Source organism: Podarcis filfolensis (genome assembly GCF_964270895.1).
Source record: "Podarcis filfolensis genome assembly, chromosome: 1".
Classification (NCBI taxonomy): Eukaryota; Metazoa; Chordata; class Lepidosauria; order Squamata; family Lacertidae; genus Podarcis; species Podarcis filfolensis.
Window position 1 is genome coordinate 51992807 of NC_139604.1, and position 18828 is coordinate 52011634.

General features: G+C 43.6%; 1 protein-coding gene across 17 annotated transcripts in view; it reads right to left on the bottom strand.

Annotated features, from left to right (window-relative positions):
* Nucleotides 1-1747: 1747 nt before the first annotated feature.
* Nucleotides 1748-18828, bottom strand: part of TTLL4 (tubulin tyrosine ligase like 4) — a 29691-nt gene continuing 12610 nt past the window's right edge. For 6 of the 17 annotated variants that reach the window (XM_083575279.1, XM_083575288.1, XM_083575290.1 and 3 more), the window contains 16 exons: nucleotides 18742-18805; nucleotides 18260-18384; nucleotides 17047-17157; nucleotides 15706-15782; nucleotides 15051-15245; nucleotides 13683-13765; nucleotides 13126-13254; nucleotides 12277-12399; nucleotides 11847-11945; nucleotides 11301-11435; nucleotides 10724-10861; nucleotides 9884-9986; nucleotides 8483-8693; nucleotides 7811-7881; nucleotides 7507-7589; nucleotides 3548-5885 (listed from right to left, as the gene is read on the bottom strand). In XM_083575279.1, coding sequence (XP_083431405.1) covers nucleotides 5732-5885; nucleotides 7507-7589; nucleotides 7811-7881; nucleotides 8483-8693; nucleotides 9884-9986; nucleotides 10724-10861; nucleotides 11301-11435; nucleotides 11847-11945; nucleotides 12277-12399; nucleotides 13126-13254; nucleotides 13683-13765; nucleotides 15051-15245; nucleotides 15706-15782; nucleotides 17047-17157; nucleotides 18260-18384; nucleotides 18742-18805 — 1901 coding nt within the window. In that variant the 3' untranslated portion in view covers nucleotides 3548-5731. Of the gene's footprint in view, nucleotides 3524-3547; nucleotides 5886-7506; nucleotides 7590-7810; nucleotides 7882-8482; nucleotides 8694-9883; nucleotides 9987-10723; nucleotides 10862-11300; nucleotides 11436-11846; nucleotides 11946-12276; nucleotides 12400-13125; nucleotides 13255-13682; nucleotides 13766-15050; nucleotides 15246-15705; nucleotides 15783-17046; nucleotides 17158-18259; nucleotides 18385-18741; nucleotides 18806-18828 lie in introns of those variants that run through there. The other 11 variants (XM_083575289.1, XM_083575282.1, XM_083575284.1 and 8 more) reach the window with 6 other exon arrangements.

Consider the following 18828-nt stretch of genomic DNA (forward strand, 5'->3'; position numbering starts at 1 on the left):
CCAACTTGCTTGCCTCAAGGTGCCCACCTCAAAAGCAGTTACTCCTATTTCAATATATAAAGGAGCTGGAGGACTTGATTAATGCTGCTCTACTCTTTGAAACCAGAGCAATTTCTCATTGTTTTATAGGGTGGTGGCAAAACAGAAAGCAAACCATAAGAGTATAGCTATGATATTTAAGATTGGAATGCATATGCTGCTTCTACACAAACTCTGCATAAGAGGTATGGTGACCATAGGAAGATAGTTCTGGATTACCGCACTTGAACAATATCCTGAATAATGGTGGCTTTGCTAAAGTGCTCATATGAAATCAAGGTTTATTGAAAGCCAGGGCAATTTTGAAACTTAGCTGGACATATTAAGCAGCAAGAAACTCTGGAGAGCTGTCAGATTTCTCAAACCTCACATTCTTCTTCCAAAATCTCACGTATTTATCCAGATATGCCAGTAAACTATCTCTTGGATTTAAAAACCTTCAACACCGAAGCAGCTTTTGGAGCTCTGCCTTCAACCAGTGGACACATTCATCAGTGTAACTGTGTTTTATGAACTATTGCCCCTTGTATATATTTCCAGAAGATGCACTGCTGGCTACATACCTGGCTAAAGTGGCTGGTTGGCTTGTTTAAACTTATCTACGTATTTGCTTAGCAATACTGCTGAGTCTGTAACTTTTAAAGTAGCTGTTTTAAAGGAAGTGTGGCCACAAATCCCAGAGATTAGGAATCTAATTGACAGGATAGTTTTATGTGAATTACAGATTCTGTTTGGATATCTCTGAAAGACTGTAAGGTGGTTGTTTTTTGCTAGGCAATAAAAGATTAATTAGATTTGCCCACATGACATTATGGCAGCTTAAGCAAATCAGATATATTACAACTGCATATCTGCCTGGAATAGCACACATATGCTATTCCTACCTCCCATGCTGAGCAAAAAAACCAAACCAGTTTTCTTTGCTTGCAGAGCAGAAAAGCTATGATTTATGACAGGCCTAGTTTTCACGCCTTGCTGAGTCAAACTATGGAGTAGCCCTCCTCCATAGCTGCTACTGCAGCCAAGCTGCTGTGAGTTAAGCCACAGTTTGGCTTAGCATTACTTCTGAGTCTGGGCTCGTCGTTCCTCTCACTCCAGACAAACCATGAGTGGTAAGCCACAGAACAAACATTGCCAAGACCTCATGGTCTGTTTGGAGCAAGATAAACCACAAGCTGTGGTTTGGATGCATCACTAAGCCAAACTGTAGGTTAGCTCAAATCAGTGCAGCGGCACCAGGACCAGAGGAGCAGAAAAAAGGCCACAATCTTCTCTCCAGGAACATGCCCATTTGCTCATTTGTGTTAAGCCATAGCAAAATGGGCCAGATTCTAGGAAGTTTATCTAGCAGTGTATGTGCTCCACACTTTCTTCCCACTTTTTTTTAACCTCAGTCAGTTTATTAGATTCACTATAATGGGCCTTGTATAAGAAATTTAGGTGAAGTGAGGCAATCACTCTACAGAGGTTGATGTTTGTTCTCCTATTCCTCTCAAGAATTTGGTGTTGACAGCAGAAACTCACATGGCTTTCCAGGGTCTAAATGCCAACCTGGAGAAAATTTGCTTGTACGGTATTTCTTAGATAAGCAAACCTGCTTAGTGGCAGCTTGGAGGAGCAGGGCTCACCTAGACTCAAAAATCCCTAAAGCACCCAACATTACCTTTACTGCCACCCGAGTTATATCACAACAGTCATGACCACATACTTGCACTTGAATCATTTATTTTGTTTTTCTTAAAAAAATATCTTTAATTTAGCAGTGTGAGTTAAATTGGACTCATGGCATCCTTTTGAAAATGTATATCCTCCTCTGGATCTTTCCGATGCACACTTCAGAAGACCCAAACAACCACTAGTGCCCTCCGTGCAGCAATAAATTGACCACTGACATTTCACTCTGAGCAGAATAAATCCATCTGAAGAAGATAGTTGTGTTAAGCATGTTGAGACATCAGCTACTCGAGCTTCAAATCCCGAAACGTGGAAGGTGCTGGGATGGCTTCTCCTCTATCCCAGAGCAATCTTCTCCCATTCCCGAAACACTTGGGCAGAATTCTATGCCCTTCTGCATAGGGTGGCTCCTCACAAGTCATAGCACATCTTTTTGTTCCTCTCAGTATCAAGCTCTATAGCACACTGCTTGGAGGATCCACCTTAGCAAGATAAAACCAACCAATGAGGCTTCTATTTACTGCAATAGTTTGCTTTAGGGGAAAAGAAAACCATCAGGACAAGGAAATAAGTTCATTACAAAGCACTACATAGGAAGTTACCTTATACTGAGTCAGACCATTGGTCCACCTCAGCACCATTTATGGTGACTTGGCAAAGGTTCTCCAAGGTTTCAGCCATGAGTCTTCCACCTTATTTGGGAACCTGGGATTTTGTGCATGCAAAGCATATGCATATGCTGAAGGGTGATATTTGGCCAGAAATGCAATGCCTTTTCCCTAAATTGAGTTCCACCAATTTACATTGAGCGATCCATGACATTTTGTGCAGAGTAGTACCCACCTAAGGTTCAAATACTGATGGGGCATGGGGGAAGGAGAGAACCAGCAATGCCTGTTAATACCAGGAAACAGAGATAGCTGTGTAGACCACATTGGAGGAGTGCTGAACACCTGTTTGCTCGTAATTACTCAAGTCAGGAAGGGTGGGTGGTGGTGGCAAGAGTATAAGGCGGCTCAGGGAGACGGCCAGCTGGGAGGATTCTTTAGGACACTCGAAGAGGCCTCTCCACTTTCACACTTCTACACAGCTAGCTCTTTTAGGTCATTCAATACAATCCTAGGAGTCAGGCTAGTTCACAGAAGATTGTCGCTATGAGATTTGAGAGGGACACATTAGGCACCAACCTCCTACAGAGCCCAAAGAAGGGACATGACACTCAGTTTTCAGTAGGGGACAGTGAAATAAAACCTGTTGCAGGGCTAGGACACATAGGTCGGTTCCTAAAAGAGGATTCAAAATGCAAGCCTTCATTTTTGTGTACCAGGTAAACAGGGAGAGAGGTTTTAACCAAGTTAAAACTGAACATATATTGAGGATGTTAGCAGTAGGAAGCCAACTCTCCCTCTACCCTTGTTTTATTACCTTACTAGAAATTGGCTTGCCCTCCTTTTGCTAATGCACTGCCTCACCAAGATCTCAGCACCTGCCCGGCTTGGCTTGCAGAAAGGGCATAAGAAATTAAAACAAAAATTCAACACTCAAGCCTCCTAAAGGATTAGACTGTCTTCTGTTGGCTTTTTGGAGAAAAGCCTGTCTCACAATAGAGGTTAGTGCAACACACCCTTCCCCTCTGTTTACAAAGTTTTGCAGGGAAGGTTGATAACTGTCAACTGATGAAGCTAGTAGCCAGGAACATATAGAGTATGAACTTGGAAGAAGCAAGCCGTCTCCACTTCTATCTTCCCAACCTCACCGACAGCCAAGCTGGCTAAGAGAAGAGCCAAGCTGGAGAGAAGTTATGATGAATCTGAAGGGGATGGAAATAACAAGCCAAGGGGAAAAGAAGCTTTAATTCAGGGGATCGTGCCATAAAGGTCTCACCAAGATAGATACCTGTGTTAATACAGCCAGTGAAGTAAGACAGAAACGCAAGGTAAGTCACTGTCTGCAAGGCAGACTCTGAAATGATTTCTAGCAACTCATTCCCTGGCATGATGCAAGGAGCGCTGCTGCTTCTACTGCTAAGGCCCCAGGAGAAAGCACAACTACATCCAGTGTGCCTGGCTTGGCTTCCAACTCTATGTTTCCCAGCTTTTCTGCTCTTAAAAGCTTAATCACTGAGGTTACTTAGGATAAGCAAATGACAGATGTAGTAAGAAAGAGGTGCCCTGCTGCTTTGGTGTTATGTGCTCCGGGGAATCTCACACCCCTCTGCAATGACTTGAACCACTTTAACAATAAATGCACACTGCATCTATATTCTAGATTACAGCTGCTGTATCCAGTTGTATCCAGGAGATTTCCAGGACTGTGTGATTCATAAATACTGCCCTGACCAATGGAGAAGCAATCTATTTGGAGAGATGCACTGTAGAAATGATGCCTTCTTTTTTCTGGCCATTTATATCACAAGTAGCCACCTAAGCACATCTCACCACCATAGTGAGAAATACTTACAGGCATTTGGAATATCATTACTGCTGCATGGAAAAAATAGAAGACTGCACAGTGATGCATCAAGGGACTTGCATGCCTTATGCTGTCCATAGCATTTGACTGTGTGTGTGTGTGTGTGTGTAAAATGAGACAAAAGGACTCCTATCTTTCATTAAACAGAAATATTTCTTGCAGCCAAAGTTGCTGAGTTCACCCTCAAGGCTCAGAATTTAGCAGCTTCCTCACGTGGTGTCTGAGTACAGGCAGGAAATGCTCCTAAGTGTCAAGGTATCAGGAGTCAAGTAGAGCAACAGATGCATCTATCAGTGCCCAGGGATCAGGACAGCAAACGGCCCTTGCTGGCTGTAAGTGCAAGTTTACTAACACATTCCGGACATACGCACACAACTGAAAAATGTACCCAAAGCTGGGATCCAGTACCAGATTCAGATTAGGAGTAAAGTATAACAAGTGGAGAAAAGGCAGAATTCTCCAGCAGCAGGGAGAAGGCACTGACTGATCAGAAATAACACTGACTGAGGCTGCAGTACTTAATGCAAGAATTATACAGCCAAGCACCACTTGGGCTAAATTATAGTCAAGTCTTCTTTAGGGGTAAAGAACTGGAGTGTGTTCTGGGGTGTGTATGAATGCTAGGAGGATTAACACAGATAACCACCTGACCCTAAACCAGAGAGGAACAAGAAGCAGCCACCTTAGCACACCTTTTTCTAAGTCCCAGCACAAAGCTAGAACTGAAAGGAGATGCTCCTCCTGTCTTAAGAAACCACCACCAGTGCTTAAGCTACACAGTTGTGCTTTGGACCAGCACACTGCAAAATCTGCTTCTCCAGAGTAAAAAGTAAGTAGAAAATACCTTCCATAACTAAAGTCCATCAGGAAATCTGTACCCAGGAACTAAGTAAACATGGGTGTGTACCTAGAGAATAAGAATATTCTTGGACTCCCCACCACCTCCCTCACTGTTTAAGCCTATTTCTCTTATGGCCATGCACCAGAGAGTTTATGAAAAAATCTGCCTGATTTACTGGTGTTAAGCCATTCTTAAGTTTGTTTTCCCATCTGTTCAGCTAATAAGGAATTTGTGTCATGTTGTGAATACATGGGTTATTATGTCAATTGCAAACATGCAATTGCCTCATGGTAGCAGCTCATTTCACAAATGGTCATTGAGGTTGTCAGTGTCTGGCGAAACCTAGTATGTCGGCACTTAACAGCGAGAGGCACTTATGGCTCAAGTGGTGATGATCATGGCAAGGTCAATAAACTATAAGGAACTCACACTAAAAGTTAAATAGGTTTTCCAAGCTTCTGTGTTTAGCAACTTCCTTTGTCATAAAAAAAACTATAAACAGAGCATTTGTCCCTTTTAACCAAGTTAAACATCTCCTCTTCGACTCAATTCCCTTTCCAAAAAAATAGTTCTACGTGGGCGTGCCGGACGAAAGGTCCTCCCATCCTTCCATGCTGGCTCTCCTAGCTTCCGTTGAGGTAGGTCACGTACGCCCCCTCCTGAGACCATAAGGAAGGGGAAGTTGGCCACTCACTCAGTCCCCCGTCACTTCACTAGGCTTGAGTTGCTGAGGGTCCGAGGGATTGTGGGTTTCTTGAGACTTCCAGCTGTGTATTTAATCTGAGGTAAGCTTTGAGTGCAAGGGTTTGGCTCAGAGCTTCGGACTGGCTCCTCCCCATCTCGCTGGACAAGGATTTTGCTGTTGGGAAGAAGACAGAACTTGAGAGAGAGGCAGATCTGTCTTGCACAGAATAGAGCACACACAGAGAGAACCACTTCCATAGCATATCATTTTCACCTGTCTGAAGGAAACGGCAGTCTTTCTATTACTACTGTGTCATCCCTGTATTTGATGGGAAAGAAGGATTTAGGGCTTATGGCTCACCACTGCCTAGGCCTGTTTACCACAATGTGCTGTACCTCGGGCTGCCTTGAAAACAGTCTAGAAACTTCAGCTGCTCCAAAACAGGGCAGCAAGATTGTTAACAGGGAGTGGCTGAAAAATTATATCATGCCTGTGCTTTGCTATCTACAGTGGCTTCTAATCTATTCCAGGGGACAATTCAAAGCGCAAGTATTAACTTTTCAAGCCCTAAAACAGAGATGGAGAATCTGTGACCCTCCAGATGTTCTGGGACTAGAACTCCAATCATCTCTGACCATGGGCCATGCTGGCTGGAATGAGACAAAGGCCAACAACAACTGGAAGGCTGCAGGTTCTCTATTCCTGCCCTAAATAACCTGGGGCTAGGTTATCTGAAGGACTATCTCCTCCCATATATACCCAGCCCAACCTGAAAATCATCTTTAAAAGTCCACCCCTGCCAAGTGAGGTTAGGTGAGGCAGGTGCCAACTTTTCAGTGGCCATAGGTCAAGGCCTTTTATTCAGCTAGGCTTTCCTACTTAAAAACACGGTCAAAAGGTGTGAGGTTTTTTTAGACATTGGGTACTACTGGTTCCTCTGCTGCTGGTTTTATTTTGAAGTTTCAGCTTTGTTTGTGGTTTTGTGTTCAAGTTGTTTTTACATTTTACATGTGTGTGTTTTTTAAAGTATACTGCCCAGAATGCTTAGTGTTACAGGTTAGTATAAAAATGCTACAAATAATTATTTATGTCAGATATATACCAAAGTAAAAATAAGAAAGCCTAAGACAACGGCCTGGTTTGAACTTAACATGAAATCCTAACTTGTAGCTACATGATCGAAGCTGCCTGACCATACATGGGCTCAGGGCTACTCAGGGAAAATTAAGATTGGCACTGTATCCAGCCTCCATGATTTTTTTTAAAGCAGGAATTGCAAGTCAGAATGGCAGAAAAGTCTCACAGCCACTGCAGAGTGCCTCAGTGAGCACCACACTGAAAAAGCCCAGTTGAAACTAACTATAATTTGCCCTTACTGGATATAATGATTAACCACAGTTAGTTTAAACCCAGAAGCAGATGCTTCTAATTTAATCCTCTGGCACATCCTAACAGGGGCAGAAAGTAGCACATAAACAGTTAAGATCACGCTTGTTAAAAGGGTAATATATCAGGGGAGGGAAGTAAGGAATGTAAAGGTGGCATATAAGTAACAAAGAAGAGTTTCCTTTTTCTCCATGTATTCATGAGAAGGTTAACATGCATTAAAATATATTAACCATGGCTACAATCCTACACACAACCACCTGGGAATAAATCCCATTGAACGCAGTGGGGATTACTTCAGAGCAGACTTGCAAAGAATTGTACTATAAGGGAACGGATGAAAAATCATGGACAAACCCCAACTGGAAATGTATTGAGATATAACAGTGGCTGGTTCTCGCAATCTCACCTGGTTCTGCCTAATTCCATCTTGCTCAAGCCATTCACAGGGAGTTCATTTTTCATATAGAGGTGGGATCTTGGAATTGACCACTGAAGTTGAGAGAGTGCAGAGTTAGACAGCTAGTGAATATTCCTTTCTTAGCTCCCAGCATACCTCAAACTTAGTGAAGCAAAGAGAAGGTGCTTCAGGCAGTAAGACAACCACCAATATAGAGCCACTTGATTAGTAACAAGTAGTTCTGATGGGCACCCTCATGAAAAAGCAGAACATATCTAAGGTATGAGGAAAGGCAAAGAGGGCCCACCCTTACCATCACTGTGGATTCTGTCACCACTCCATTATGAAAGCCTTTGTGACACCAGTTTCTGAGCAGATCCACCCCTGCAGAAAGGAACACCACAGAGCGAATGCTAGTTTACATGTGAAATTTTGAGGGCTATTACTAAGCAACTGCCCTGGATGTAAGAAGGCAGTGGGTACAAGTAATGCAGGGCCTTGATACTGAGCAACCCAAACACACACAGGTTTAAAAATCAAGCTGCAATGGTATGATGCTCATTTGAAGATGTTGAACTTCCTGGTCTATTCTATGGAATTATCTGGATACACTCAAGAGAAGCAGGTAACACTGATGAACAGGAAGGCTCTGGGTGAGGGTGTGGGCTTAAAGATAGCCAATAGAAACCAATGAAAGGACAAAGGGGTGGGCAAGAATAAAGAGAGACTTCTGCCCCAAAGCCAAAGATGTGGCTGCAAGGTGTGGGGAGTGGGGAAGATGACAGAAATGACCCAGCAAGAAGCAACACTCAAACCACACTAGCAACCTGTAAGGATGACAGATAATAATGCTATGTGAAAGAGCATAGACAGCTCTGGGTTAGAAAGCAAGGTATGCAGTCTACTTATAAAGGGCTGGATCAAACAACTAACTGCTTATCCTAGAAGGGAGCTTGCAAGAAGGAGGTGATGGGAACTTTTTTACCTTTGACCTTATTCACGAAATATTTCAGCTCCCACTGGGAAGTAAGGATGTTGTAGTATCGCGGCTGCTCAAAGAAACGTAGGTAGTGCATGGAGAAGCGTGAGGGGAAAACTCGCTCAAACTGTCCACGTCGAGCGAATTCATCCTCTGTCTCTACTAGGACACGTACATCATCTGGTGTTAGAACATCTAGGATGGTGGAATAGAACTCCTGCAGCCAAGAGGGACAGGGAAACACCTTGGTTTTCCAGGAGGTAACTGCACAAGTCTACATGCATGCCACTTTCAGTTCTCTAAAACCACTATGATTGCCACTCTAGGATGGTGGCCACGCAACACATATTCCCCTCCCACTGTGACAGCAGTGGAAAGACAGAAGAGAGATATTCAAATAGGAATTTGTTGGGGGGGTGAAGAAGAAAAGGCAGGGTTCTTGGTTATGGTTCCCAAATGCTTCTTGTACCCCTTGAACAAACTAAACCAAAAAGCATGTGTGTAAGTAAGAAATGGGAAATCTTACTGCTTCAAGGCACACCCATTATAACAATGGCAACCAGTGGCTATGGCCTATTGGGTCTTAACTATACAGTGGTACCTCGGGTTAAGTACTTAATTCGTTCCGGAGGTCTGTTCTTAACCTGAAACTGTTCTTAACCTGAAGCACCACTTTAGCTAATGGGGCCGGGCTGCCGGAGCACGATTTCTGTTCTTATCCTGAGGCAAAGTTCTTAACCTGAAGCACTATTTCTGGGTTAGCGGAGTGTGTAACCTGAAGCATATGTAACCCCAGGTATCACTGTAGTTTGTAACATTTTCTTATGCTATGCTGTGTGTTTGATGGGCTTAAGGTTTGACACTAGCCTTGCTCTGAATACAGTTGAAATACAGCTCTTTATAACTTCCACACTTAGCCAAATCATATCCTATATGTCAAATACAACCTCCTTCAGATACCAGTCCTTCAGTGAATAAACAAGCACCTCCTCCTTGTGTGTGGATGCATCTTACCTGTTGGGACACATTTTCTGTCAGAAAAAGAGCTTGGTTGAACTCTTAAGCACTCCCCAAGCCAAGCGATTGTAATGATCATCTGCTAGCACGAGTCAATATTTCAGTGTAGCTACCTCTATGCTTTGTAACTCCTTGTCTAGTAATATTAGGCAGGCACCCTTACACCCCTGCTAAAAACTTTTTTTTATTTCAGCAAGCCTAGCAAGAAACATAATTTAGTTATGTATACTTGTTTGATGATTTTATATTGTTTTATGCACACTACTTATGGTTTCATTTAATTAAACAGTTAATGAAATGATTCAAAGAAGAGCAGAGAACTCCAGCCCAAACATGCATGAGATCTCAGAATGAGGGCAGAGTATTTGGGGAAGGCATGTTCTCGCCTACCTGATCAGGCACTTTTGAGGTCAGATAAAAAGCTCTTTTCGTTTTCTCAGAAGTGAACAGCTCCAGGGATGACTTACTCTTCTCCTTTGCGACACTATTCAAGCTGGGCACAGCAATAATTAAAGTTAGTACAGAGAGTTAGTCAGTGCCCTCAATTCAGCCACCTATAGCCAGAATCATAAGCAATACTCTGTTAAGCCAAAAGAAACGAAAAAAGCCTCAAATGATCCATGGAGACATAGATCAGGGATGGGGAACCTTAGGCATGGGGGCAGTGTGTAACCCTCCAGCCCCTCCATCTGGGCCCCAGGACTCTTCCCAAGCCATGCTCCCTTCCCCAGGCCCCATCCCTCACCACCCTGCTTCATGCTTTCCCCAATCTGGCGCCCTCCAGGTGTTTGCTGCCATCCCTGACAACTATTGTGGCTGAGCTGAGTTGGGGAGCAACACACAATTCCAGCTACCGAAGCCCAGTATTCCTGGCAATATGTCTGAGATCACCACCGCTGCTCAGCTTCCAAGGTTGCACGAGGTATTGCCCGGGTATTTCAAGCCCATCTTGCAATTACATGGACTAGAAACTTGCTTTAAAAATAACAAAAGCAGAGATTCTTTGGATGTTTAATTCAGTTTCTGTACCAATAGCGTGACTGAATAAAATGCATAGTCCTATATACAGGCTACAGCTATGCTTCTGTGCTATAGCCACACATACTATTGCCACAACAACTTTTCATCTCAGTCTTTCCAACTCAGGCCTCCTCACTCCCCTACTGAACAAGAACAATGCAAAAGATGAGATGCCCAGTAAAACGTCTCTTTCTGAGTTTGATCTCTAACCTAGTTGTGGAGCTGCTGGCACTTCCAGAGGGTGAAGCCACATCATCTGTGCTTGGCAACAGAAAACCAGCCAAATTAAGGGCATCTCTGACCATTTGACCCTTGATGCTCACATCCAGAGGAGAGTTTGAATGAAGGCTGCAGAGAGAACAAAACCTTGATTGGACAAGCCCATCTTCATGTCTTTGGCCCTAGCTTTTGGCATTTTAGATAGCTGTTAAGTTTGATTTCCAAAAGAGAGAAAGGAGGAACTCGATCTCCAAGGCAAGGCAATCTCTCTCTCTTTTAGTATCCCCTCCCCCACCACACCCACATGCATACACAATACACAGACATACCTACCAATCAGAGACACACTGTGTGATACAGTTCAACGTAAGTGTTGCCTCCCTCACATTAAGAGATGGAAGCCATCAGCACATGAAGTAAGGCATTGGCAAAACAGACTGCATGCATCTGTGCCTATAGGCCTAGCATGCATCTGTGGGACAAATTGGAGGTAAAGGGTGTTCTTGAAATTGTAGTGAAATGCACCAAGTCAGAGCTCAAGCTGAAGGGTGCACCATGCACAGCTTACCTGGGGGAAATATTGACTTCCAGAATCCATGGCTTAAGGTTCTCATCCAGCATGATATCAAACCCAAACAGCTCATGGCAGCAGTAAGGGCGTCTCACATACATCTTCACGAGATTGATTATGTAGGGCTCTGATCTAGAAAATGAAACAGGTGCTGGGTTGTTCCTGAGCAGCAAAACTACCAGCAGGACTTCCCAGCCTCTTATGCATCAATCTAGCCAGGTATATGGTACAAGCATGCCAAAAAAACAGGGCTTCAGCAATAGCTTCCCCACATGGCTCAGATGAGAGCCTGATGAAGACAGCACATGACCCTTCCTTGCTTCAGGTTACTAAGATCCAAACAAGATACTTTTGGGGCCAAGGAACAATCAACAAACTCCAGAAGCAGAAATTAGCAAGAAAGAAGCAAAGATGCACACTTGCTCAAAACATCTGCAAACATCGGTACACATCTCTAGCTAATGGGTAAGATGACCCATCAAAAAGAGGTCCTCCTGAAAGCAAAGGGCTGTGGGGGGAACACAACTAGATCCTGAGACTTACGCAATGATGGTTTTGACAACAATGTCTTTTATCTTCTCCCAGATGGCTTCACTGTCAACTCCTTTCTGGGTCAAATAACTCCAAAGTGCCTTCAGTGCCCTGTGGAGACAGAACAGAGCATACAAGTGCATTAGGGTTGCCCCAGATATTGTTATTAACTCCTCTCCCCCCATCTCTGAAGGAAAAAGGCAACATGAACGCAGAACTGACTATGTTTTTAATGCAATTTTATATAAACCACTTATGAGACCTTTCTTTTTTGATTAAGTGGTCTATACATTTTGTTTAATAAATGAAAATAAAGTCTCTCTCCTATGGAAACAGTAGGGCCACATCTGGGCTACTCAGGACTAGAGAGGTAAGACAACATAAGCCAGTCAAGAACATAACACATACAAAAGGATTATCTTTCCTGCTCATCAATACTTACCACTTGTGACCTTGACATGCAGTTTCATCTGTATTAGCCTTGTATTCAATATTCTTCTTGTTGATACTGTAATTAGTCAAGTGCATGTACTTGTTGTTGAGGCTCTTCACAGAGGGGGAATATCTGAGGTGAAGGAAGAACAAAAGTTTACACTAAGTAAGAAGACATCACTCATCAAAATGAAATGGCAAGAAGAGGGAGGAATGCTAGCAGTATGGGAGCTAAAAGACAGAGGCACACACACCAATCTTTAAGTATCTTCTCTAAGCTCCAGCCTGGTGTGTGTGAGAGAGAATGAGAATGAATGTGTGTGCTCCACAGAGATATGACTGGTTTAATAATTCAAATTGTTAATCATCAAGAGTTGCTCTGACTTGAGTTATTCACCAACTTTGTCAGTTAACTAAACATCCAGATGCTTAGGAATTTGAAGTAATTATAATCTGTCTTATTATTTTAACTTTTGTATGTTTTAAAGTGCAGCTGTAATTTTTTTATTGATTTTCTTGTTTTATCTTTTTGTAAACCACTTTGAGGGTTTTTTTTAACAATCAAGCAGTGTATAAGTTTTATGAAATGAATAAAATAAAATAAATCATTTAATAATTGGCTATTTTAAATGCACACAGACTCAGCTACACAGTGCAAGCAAATAATTGGTTCTCAATAGTCACTGCTTAAACCAAAAAAAAGTGCACAGGCTGTAATACAAATGACACCTGCAACCAATAGTTAGTCTACTGTTTTCAGAAAACATATTAAATCTGCTGTTCATGAATCTCAGCTTATCTTCTGACAAGCAGTCAACCCAACCCTCTTTCTGAGGTTACCAATTCACAGGAAACCTACTTGCAGCTGGCAAAACGAACAAGTCCATCTTTGAACAAGTAAACCCGAAGTGGATCATAGCATGTGACGTAAACATAAATCCTCAAGTCGAACTTGCTTCCACCAATGAGGTAGGGTTTATGTAAGTACCTGCAACAGAAAGATAGGTGAGCATACAGGAACCACATCATAGAGTAGCCCTGAGATTTAGTCTCAAGAAGGTCAGGACATTGTCACCAGTGGAGAGGCTTGATGGAGATGGTTTCTGTCCCTAAGGGGTTTGGGAGACTGCTGATGAAATGCCAGCTTTCTCAACAAATGATACTCCTTGCCACAGCAAAAGGTTTCCTTTAGCCATATTTCTGAACCCATGTCAATATCGTAACAATTCCACAATTGCTCCACTCTTTAGCTGGAAGCAGAAGCAAAAGAAACAAACCCCACAGAACAATGTAAAGTTTTACAACGGCAGAACACATAATCAGAAACAAGTTGGTTCTTTGATACCTTAAGATATTAAAGCCAATCTTTTGTTAGCAGGGTGGGGAAAGACTGGCAGGGCGGGGGGACTTGCTTACCTTTGCACCAGCAGTGGCCTGCGCTTGGGCAGCTGGCTCCACTTATGGATGACCTGAATGCCGATGCCTCTAGCTGATGCTGGCTAAAGTGAGTGAAAGACAGAGAGCGATGTTCACATTGCATCCATTTGCTGCTATCCTACAATTCAAAGCTGGAACATCCGATTATAGTCTGGGAAGGTGGGGTACATGAAAGGAATTTGTTTTAATACTATCAATCTTAAGACAAGCCTCCAAAGAAGCAGCCTCACAAAAATCTCAATGTAATTTTAAGTTCAGCAGTATGTTAAAATCAATTACTGTGGCAGCTTTTTCAAACACTGAGCATGTCAGCAAAGGCTTTTTAAGTCAATAAAAGCTTTGTACGTTCACAAGTTGGTGTATAGCAGCTTTGAGTTCCTTGCTGTCACTGACTGATAAGCTAACTCCCTAGAGGTTTCAAAAACGCGTCTGGCTGTAGTCATGCAGTACAGTACAGACTGTGGCACCTGTCGAGTCTGAGAATATCTAGGGTTTTGAAAATACTTTAGTCCTCATGAAAAGAGAGGGGGCGCCTTTCTCTCTCTTTAGGAAATGTTTGAGGCTCCTAGGAACAGAAGGAGGCACCCCCTGCCTGTCTCCCAGTCTTCTCTCCTCGTTTACATGTTTAAGGGTGCCTCTTTTCACCTAAAACATTCAATGCACAAACACCTCAGATTCAATGACATGGGGAAATGCAAATGTGAAGCACTTTTATTCACAACCTTTACGAGGTTGCAAAGAATAAAAACCCAGGATATTTTAAAACAATGCACCAGGGAGGATTACACCTGTCCTTCCCAATATCAAGGAAATGAATGAAGAAGAAGATGGCAGGTGGGTTTTCAGACTGGTGCAGGTCCTACTTGCAGCAAGAGGGAGACCGACAGCCAAAAGGGACTATTGGGCTAAAGCTATGATATAGTCAAGAGGGAACCAGAATAAACAAGTCCATCTATAAGAAGAGAATATGCATTGTTGCTATAGTGGAAGGTGGGGGAGGTGTAGTTTACATTACCATTAATTATTGTTAAGTACACTTCAGTACCATCTAATTACTTAAGTTCTCTGAGTGGTTTACAGAGATTAAAACCATGAAACAGAATACCTAAAATCTAAAGCAGAATAAAAACCACACAATACAAAAACAGAACAGAGCTCATCCCAAAGGCAGGCTGTCCCAACACAAGTCCTAAAGCCTGATGAAATGCATAAAAAAAAATCAGATTCATCCAAGAAAACCTGAAACTGGCAAGGCAAGGGAAAGCATGGCTATACCATGGCGGAAGGCACACAAAGGACACACCCCTATCTCTATACAGGTCGAACCATATCTGTGCCCTCCCTCACCGGCTTCACAATCCATTTCTGTCGGCTCCCGCAATCTTCCCAAGCCTTTCTGAGCAGCTTGATATCCTGAGGAAGGATGAAGGACTGGGGCAGAAAGTTGAACTCCTTCTTCCCAAAGCGCAACTGCATTTTGGACACATTTCTCCACAGACGGTCCTTCCGACCAATTTGGAATGAGCCAGGAAAATGATTCAACTGCAGGAGGGAAAGGAAGAGACAAGAAAGGAGTAATGAGGTTTCCTGCTGCATCCTAGCTGGTAAAAATGCAAGATAAAGGTTCAACAGGGGGGTACCTTCTCCTCCAAATTCAGGGATAGCTGCAAGAACCTAGATTGGCCGTACAACCCCCACCCCAAAAGCCCCTGGGCTGATACTCCCAACAGGTAGTTCCCATGAAGGAAGCATGCCAGCACTGAAGTTTCTACTGTCTTGCAAACCTAGGCTGCCTCCTTCAGAGGCACAGCCACCAAGAGAACATGAAGGGACTAAGGGAAAGAGAACATTGCAGCAGAAAACAGGGAAGTATCAGCTACATGCAGAGCTCAGATTGAGAAAATGGCAGAAAAGGCCAGAGTGAAATGCATCTCATGCCCTTTCCCCACACTGTATTATATTCTTTAATATGTCCTTTTGTAGTTATGACCATATCTCATACCTTCTGGTGTTCTCTGATAACTCTGAACCCCGGAGATTTCATGTGATGGCCCCAGCAGCCCAGCCAGTCATTGTTTCCTGTTGGCAATAGGGCAGTTCACAGACTATTCTCTGAACATCACCAAGAACTGCAACAGTCTCAGGCATATAAGAATTTCAGTTTGGAAAATATGAATTGGAAATAATTTTCCTGCCTTATCCATGTTTCCCCTTCCACATGAACCAAGAGTGGCCTCATACGAGCAGCCACAATAAACCCTATTGAGAACTGTAAGGTAAAGGTAAAGGGACCCCTGACCATTAGGTCCAGTCATGGCCGACTCTGGGGTTGTGGCACTCATCTTGCTTTATTGGCCGATGGAGCCGGCGTACAGCTTCCGGGTCAAGTGGCCAGCATGACTAAGCCGCTTCTGGCGAACCAGAGCAGCGCATGGAAACGCTGTTTACCTTCCCGCTGGAGCGGTACCTATTTATCCACTTGCACTTTGACGTGCTTTTGAACTGCTAGGTTGGCAGCAGCAGGGACCGAGCAACAGGAGCTCACCCCGTCGCGGGGATTCGAACCGCCAACCTTCTGATCGGCAAGTCCTAGGCTCTGTGGTTTAACCCACAGCGCCACCCACGTCCTGAGACTGAGAAGTGTACACAACTCTAAAAAGATTGTGGCATCAGCATCACAGGGTATACTGCAACATCAAAGCCTATTCAATTACAGGTGAGCAGGCAGGAGATGTCAAATTAAAGCCCCCACAATCCCTATCTGTCTAAGTCTCCTCTTATTGGAAGGGTAGGGGGTGAAGGATTGCTGCATTTATCAAACAGCCTACTGTACTGGAAAGAGCAGCTACAGCTCTGCATTACGAGGCACAGAGCATCAGATGTATAAGCAAACTCTACGAGAACTGCTAGGACATGGAGTTTTATTCCATGTCTTGAACATTCTTCCCCAGTTTGTAAGTACAGACCATGCTGCAGCTCTTGCTGTTCTGCAGTAAACATTAGCACTTTGTGGTCAGTATCCATCTTGACAAGAGCTGCCCAAGGGCATACACATAGGCAGAAGTGCCATGAAGCTTGCCCAAGACTTAAGAGGGAAGAGCCACAATTAGATCTGCAGCTTCATGATTTGCAGCATCTTTCAGAGTCCTCCATGCAAGGGAGGTGCATTAGAGTAATCAACTCTATGGGAGCTTTTTTTGCTCTGCTACTGAAGATCTGCATCTGAAAGTGGGACAATTCATTTCCAGACATTAGCACTATTCCAAGATAAAGCTGTGAGTCTGGGTGTATTTAAGGCAGGAGGCAACATGCACCCACAGACCATTCCTACAATACAACTCACTCTTGCTGATTTTGAAGTGGGACCTGGAGATCGTTGCCTTTACAATGTTGGGAGTCACTGTGCTCATCTTCCATCGTAGCATCTTCCTCTGTTCCCAAGGAAGCTTCTCCACTAGGAAAGAAAGAAATCCTAAGGTTAGAAGGGAAACCCAACCACGGGAGCATCTCCTTTGGCTGAGGACATCAATTTGTCATTAAGTGCTGGAAGGGTAAGATTTTTATTCAATGAATTTCAACAGAATCAGATCACCAAGTGAAAGAAAACCTTTGGCAAAAGCTCTGTCACTTGTCCATAGAACAGTGGTTCTCAATCTGAGAAGCACAACACACCTGAAGGAATGTGCAAAGTTTCTGGGAGGAACAGGATTTTGAGGCAGGTGGGACTTCCCTCCTCTCATCAGTGAATAAATGGATAGGTTGAATGCCCTCTAACAGAGGATCCTAATTTATTTTGGGGACAGGGGTGCAGCTGTTCCCCTACTTGCCGTATCATGCCAGTCTGATCTGGGAAGAGCTGCTGCCTTGCTCTCCATGCTATGGAATGGGACAGGTGGCTAGTTCTGAACTGGGGAGGGGGAAGGCAGACGTTTAAAAGGCAGATAGTGAAACTAAGCTCAAGAAGTTTGAGAAATTATGCTATATATAGCAAGAAGCATGCTGAGTCGGTCTATGTGCAAATCCCAACAGGTTAAGACCAGCTTTAATTCTTCAAAGACCAAAGGTTGTTGTGGTGCTGTGATAATGCCTGCTCTCCACTATGGAAGCACCCAGGCCAGAGCAAAATACGACAAATGGGACCATCTCTGCTACAAGGGAATCTGGATGTCCACTCACCCCATCATAGGGCAGGAAAGATACATGCTCCACCTATGGTGGGATTAAGATTGAGGGTCAAAGTGAATGCCCATCAAATATTACTGTACCTTCCAGCATCTCAGCTGCTGTTTCAGCCATTTCAGTTCTGAACCTCTTTGCTGGTGATCTCAAAATCCTACAGCTCCACAGATATAAATCTAGATTTAAGGTTTTCTCTTCACATCACCTGGAGACCTTAGTAACTCCATTGGAAAGGCGTCATTACACCACACACTTAAATGACATGACCACATGCATCCCACCATCACCTCCCCACCCTAGAATCCACTCCACCACTATAGTACACTAGGGTTTTCTGGCATTGCCTGTTTCGTGCAATGAATTTGGATCCACCTTACCTCTCTCATCCCGGGTACCAAAATATATTGTGGGAGGCACATTGGGGAACAGGCTGCATGTAAGAGCTGGCTTGAGAATTCGTTCTTGGCCCTCTAGTGTAGGCACCAATCCCTCCACGCAATTCCTAGGAAAAGAATACCAGGCACAGTTGGAGAAGTGAGCAGCACAACACTTTCTCTGGGACATCTGTTTCCATCATATGCCATTCAGTTTAATTCCTGAGGCTTTTGACCAACACATTGACTGAGAAAGTGAGGTTTGCTTTGGCTGAGAAACACCAACCCAGAATGAAAACTAAGCTGCCTTTCAGCCCGACTGCTTAGCATCTCTGTTTCTCTTTGCAGATGGGCACAGCCAGCAAGTGCAAGCCAAGTGATTTCACCAAGGCAAACAGATCAGGGTCTTCAGGTGGCCATCCCATAGGATTATCCAAAAACAAAAGGATCCAATGCATTACAGACAGAACATTCCTAAAACGAACCTGGATATAATAGCTACAGAACCATTGGGGGATAATCCGGATGAAGAGGAGCCATCTGATTCACCTAAAGAAAAAAGGCAAAAATAG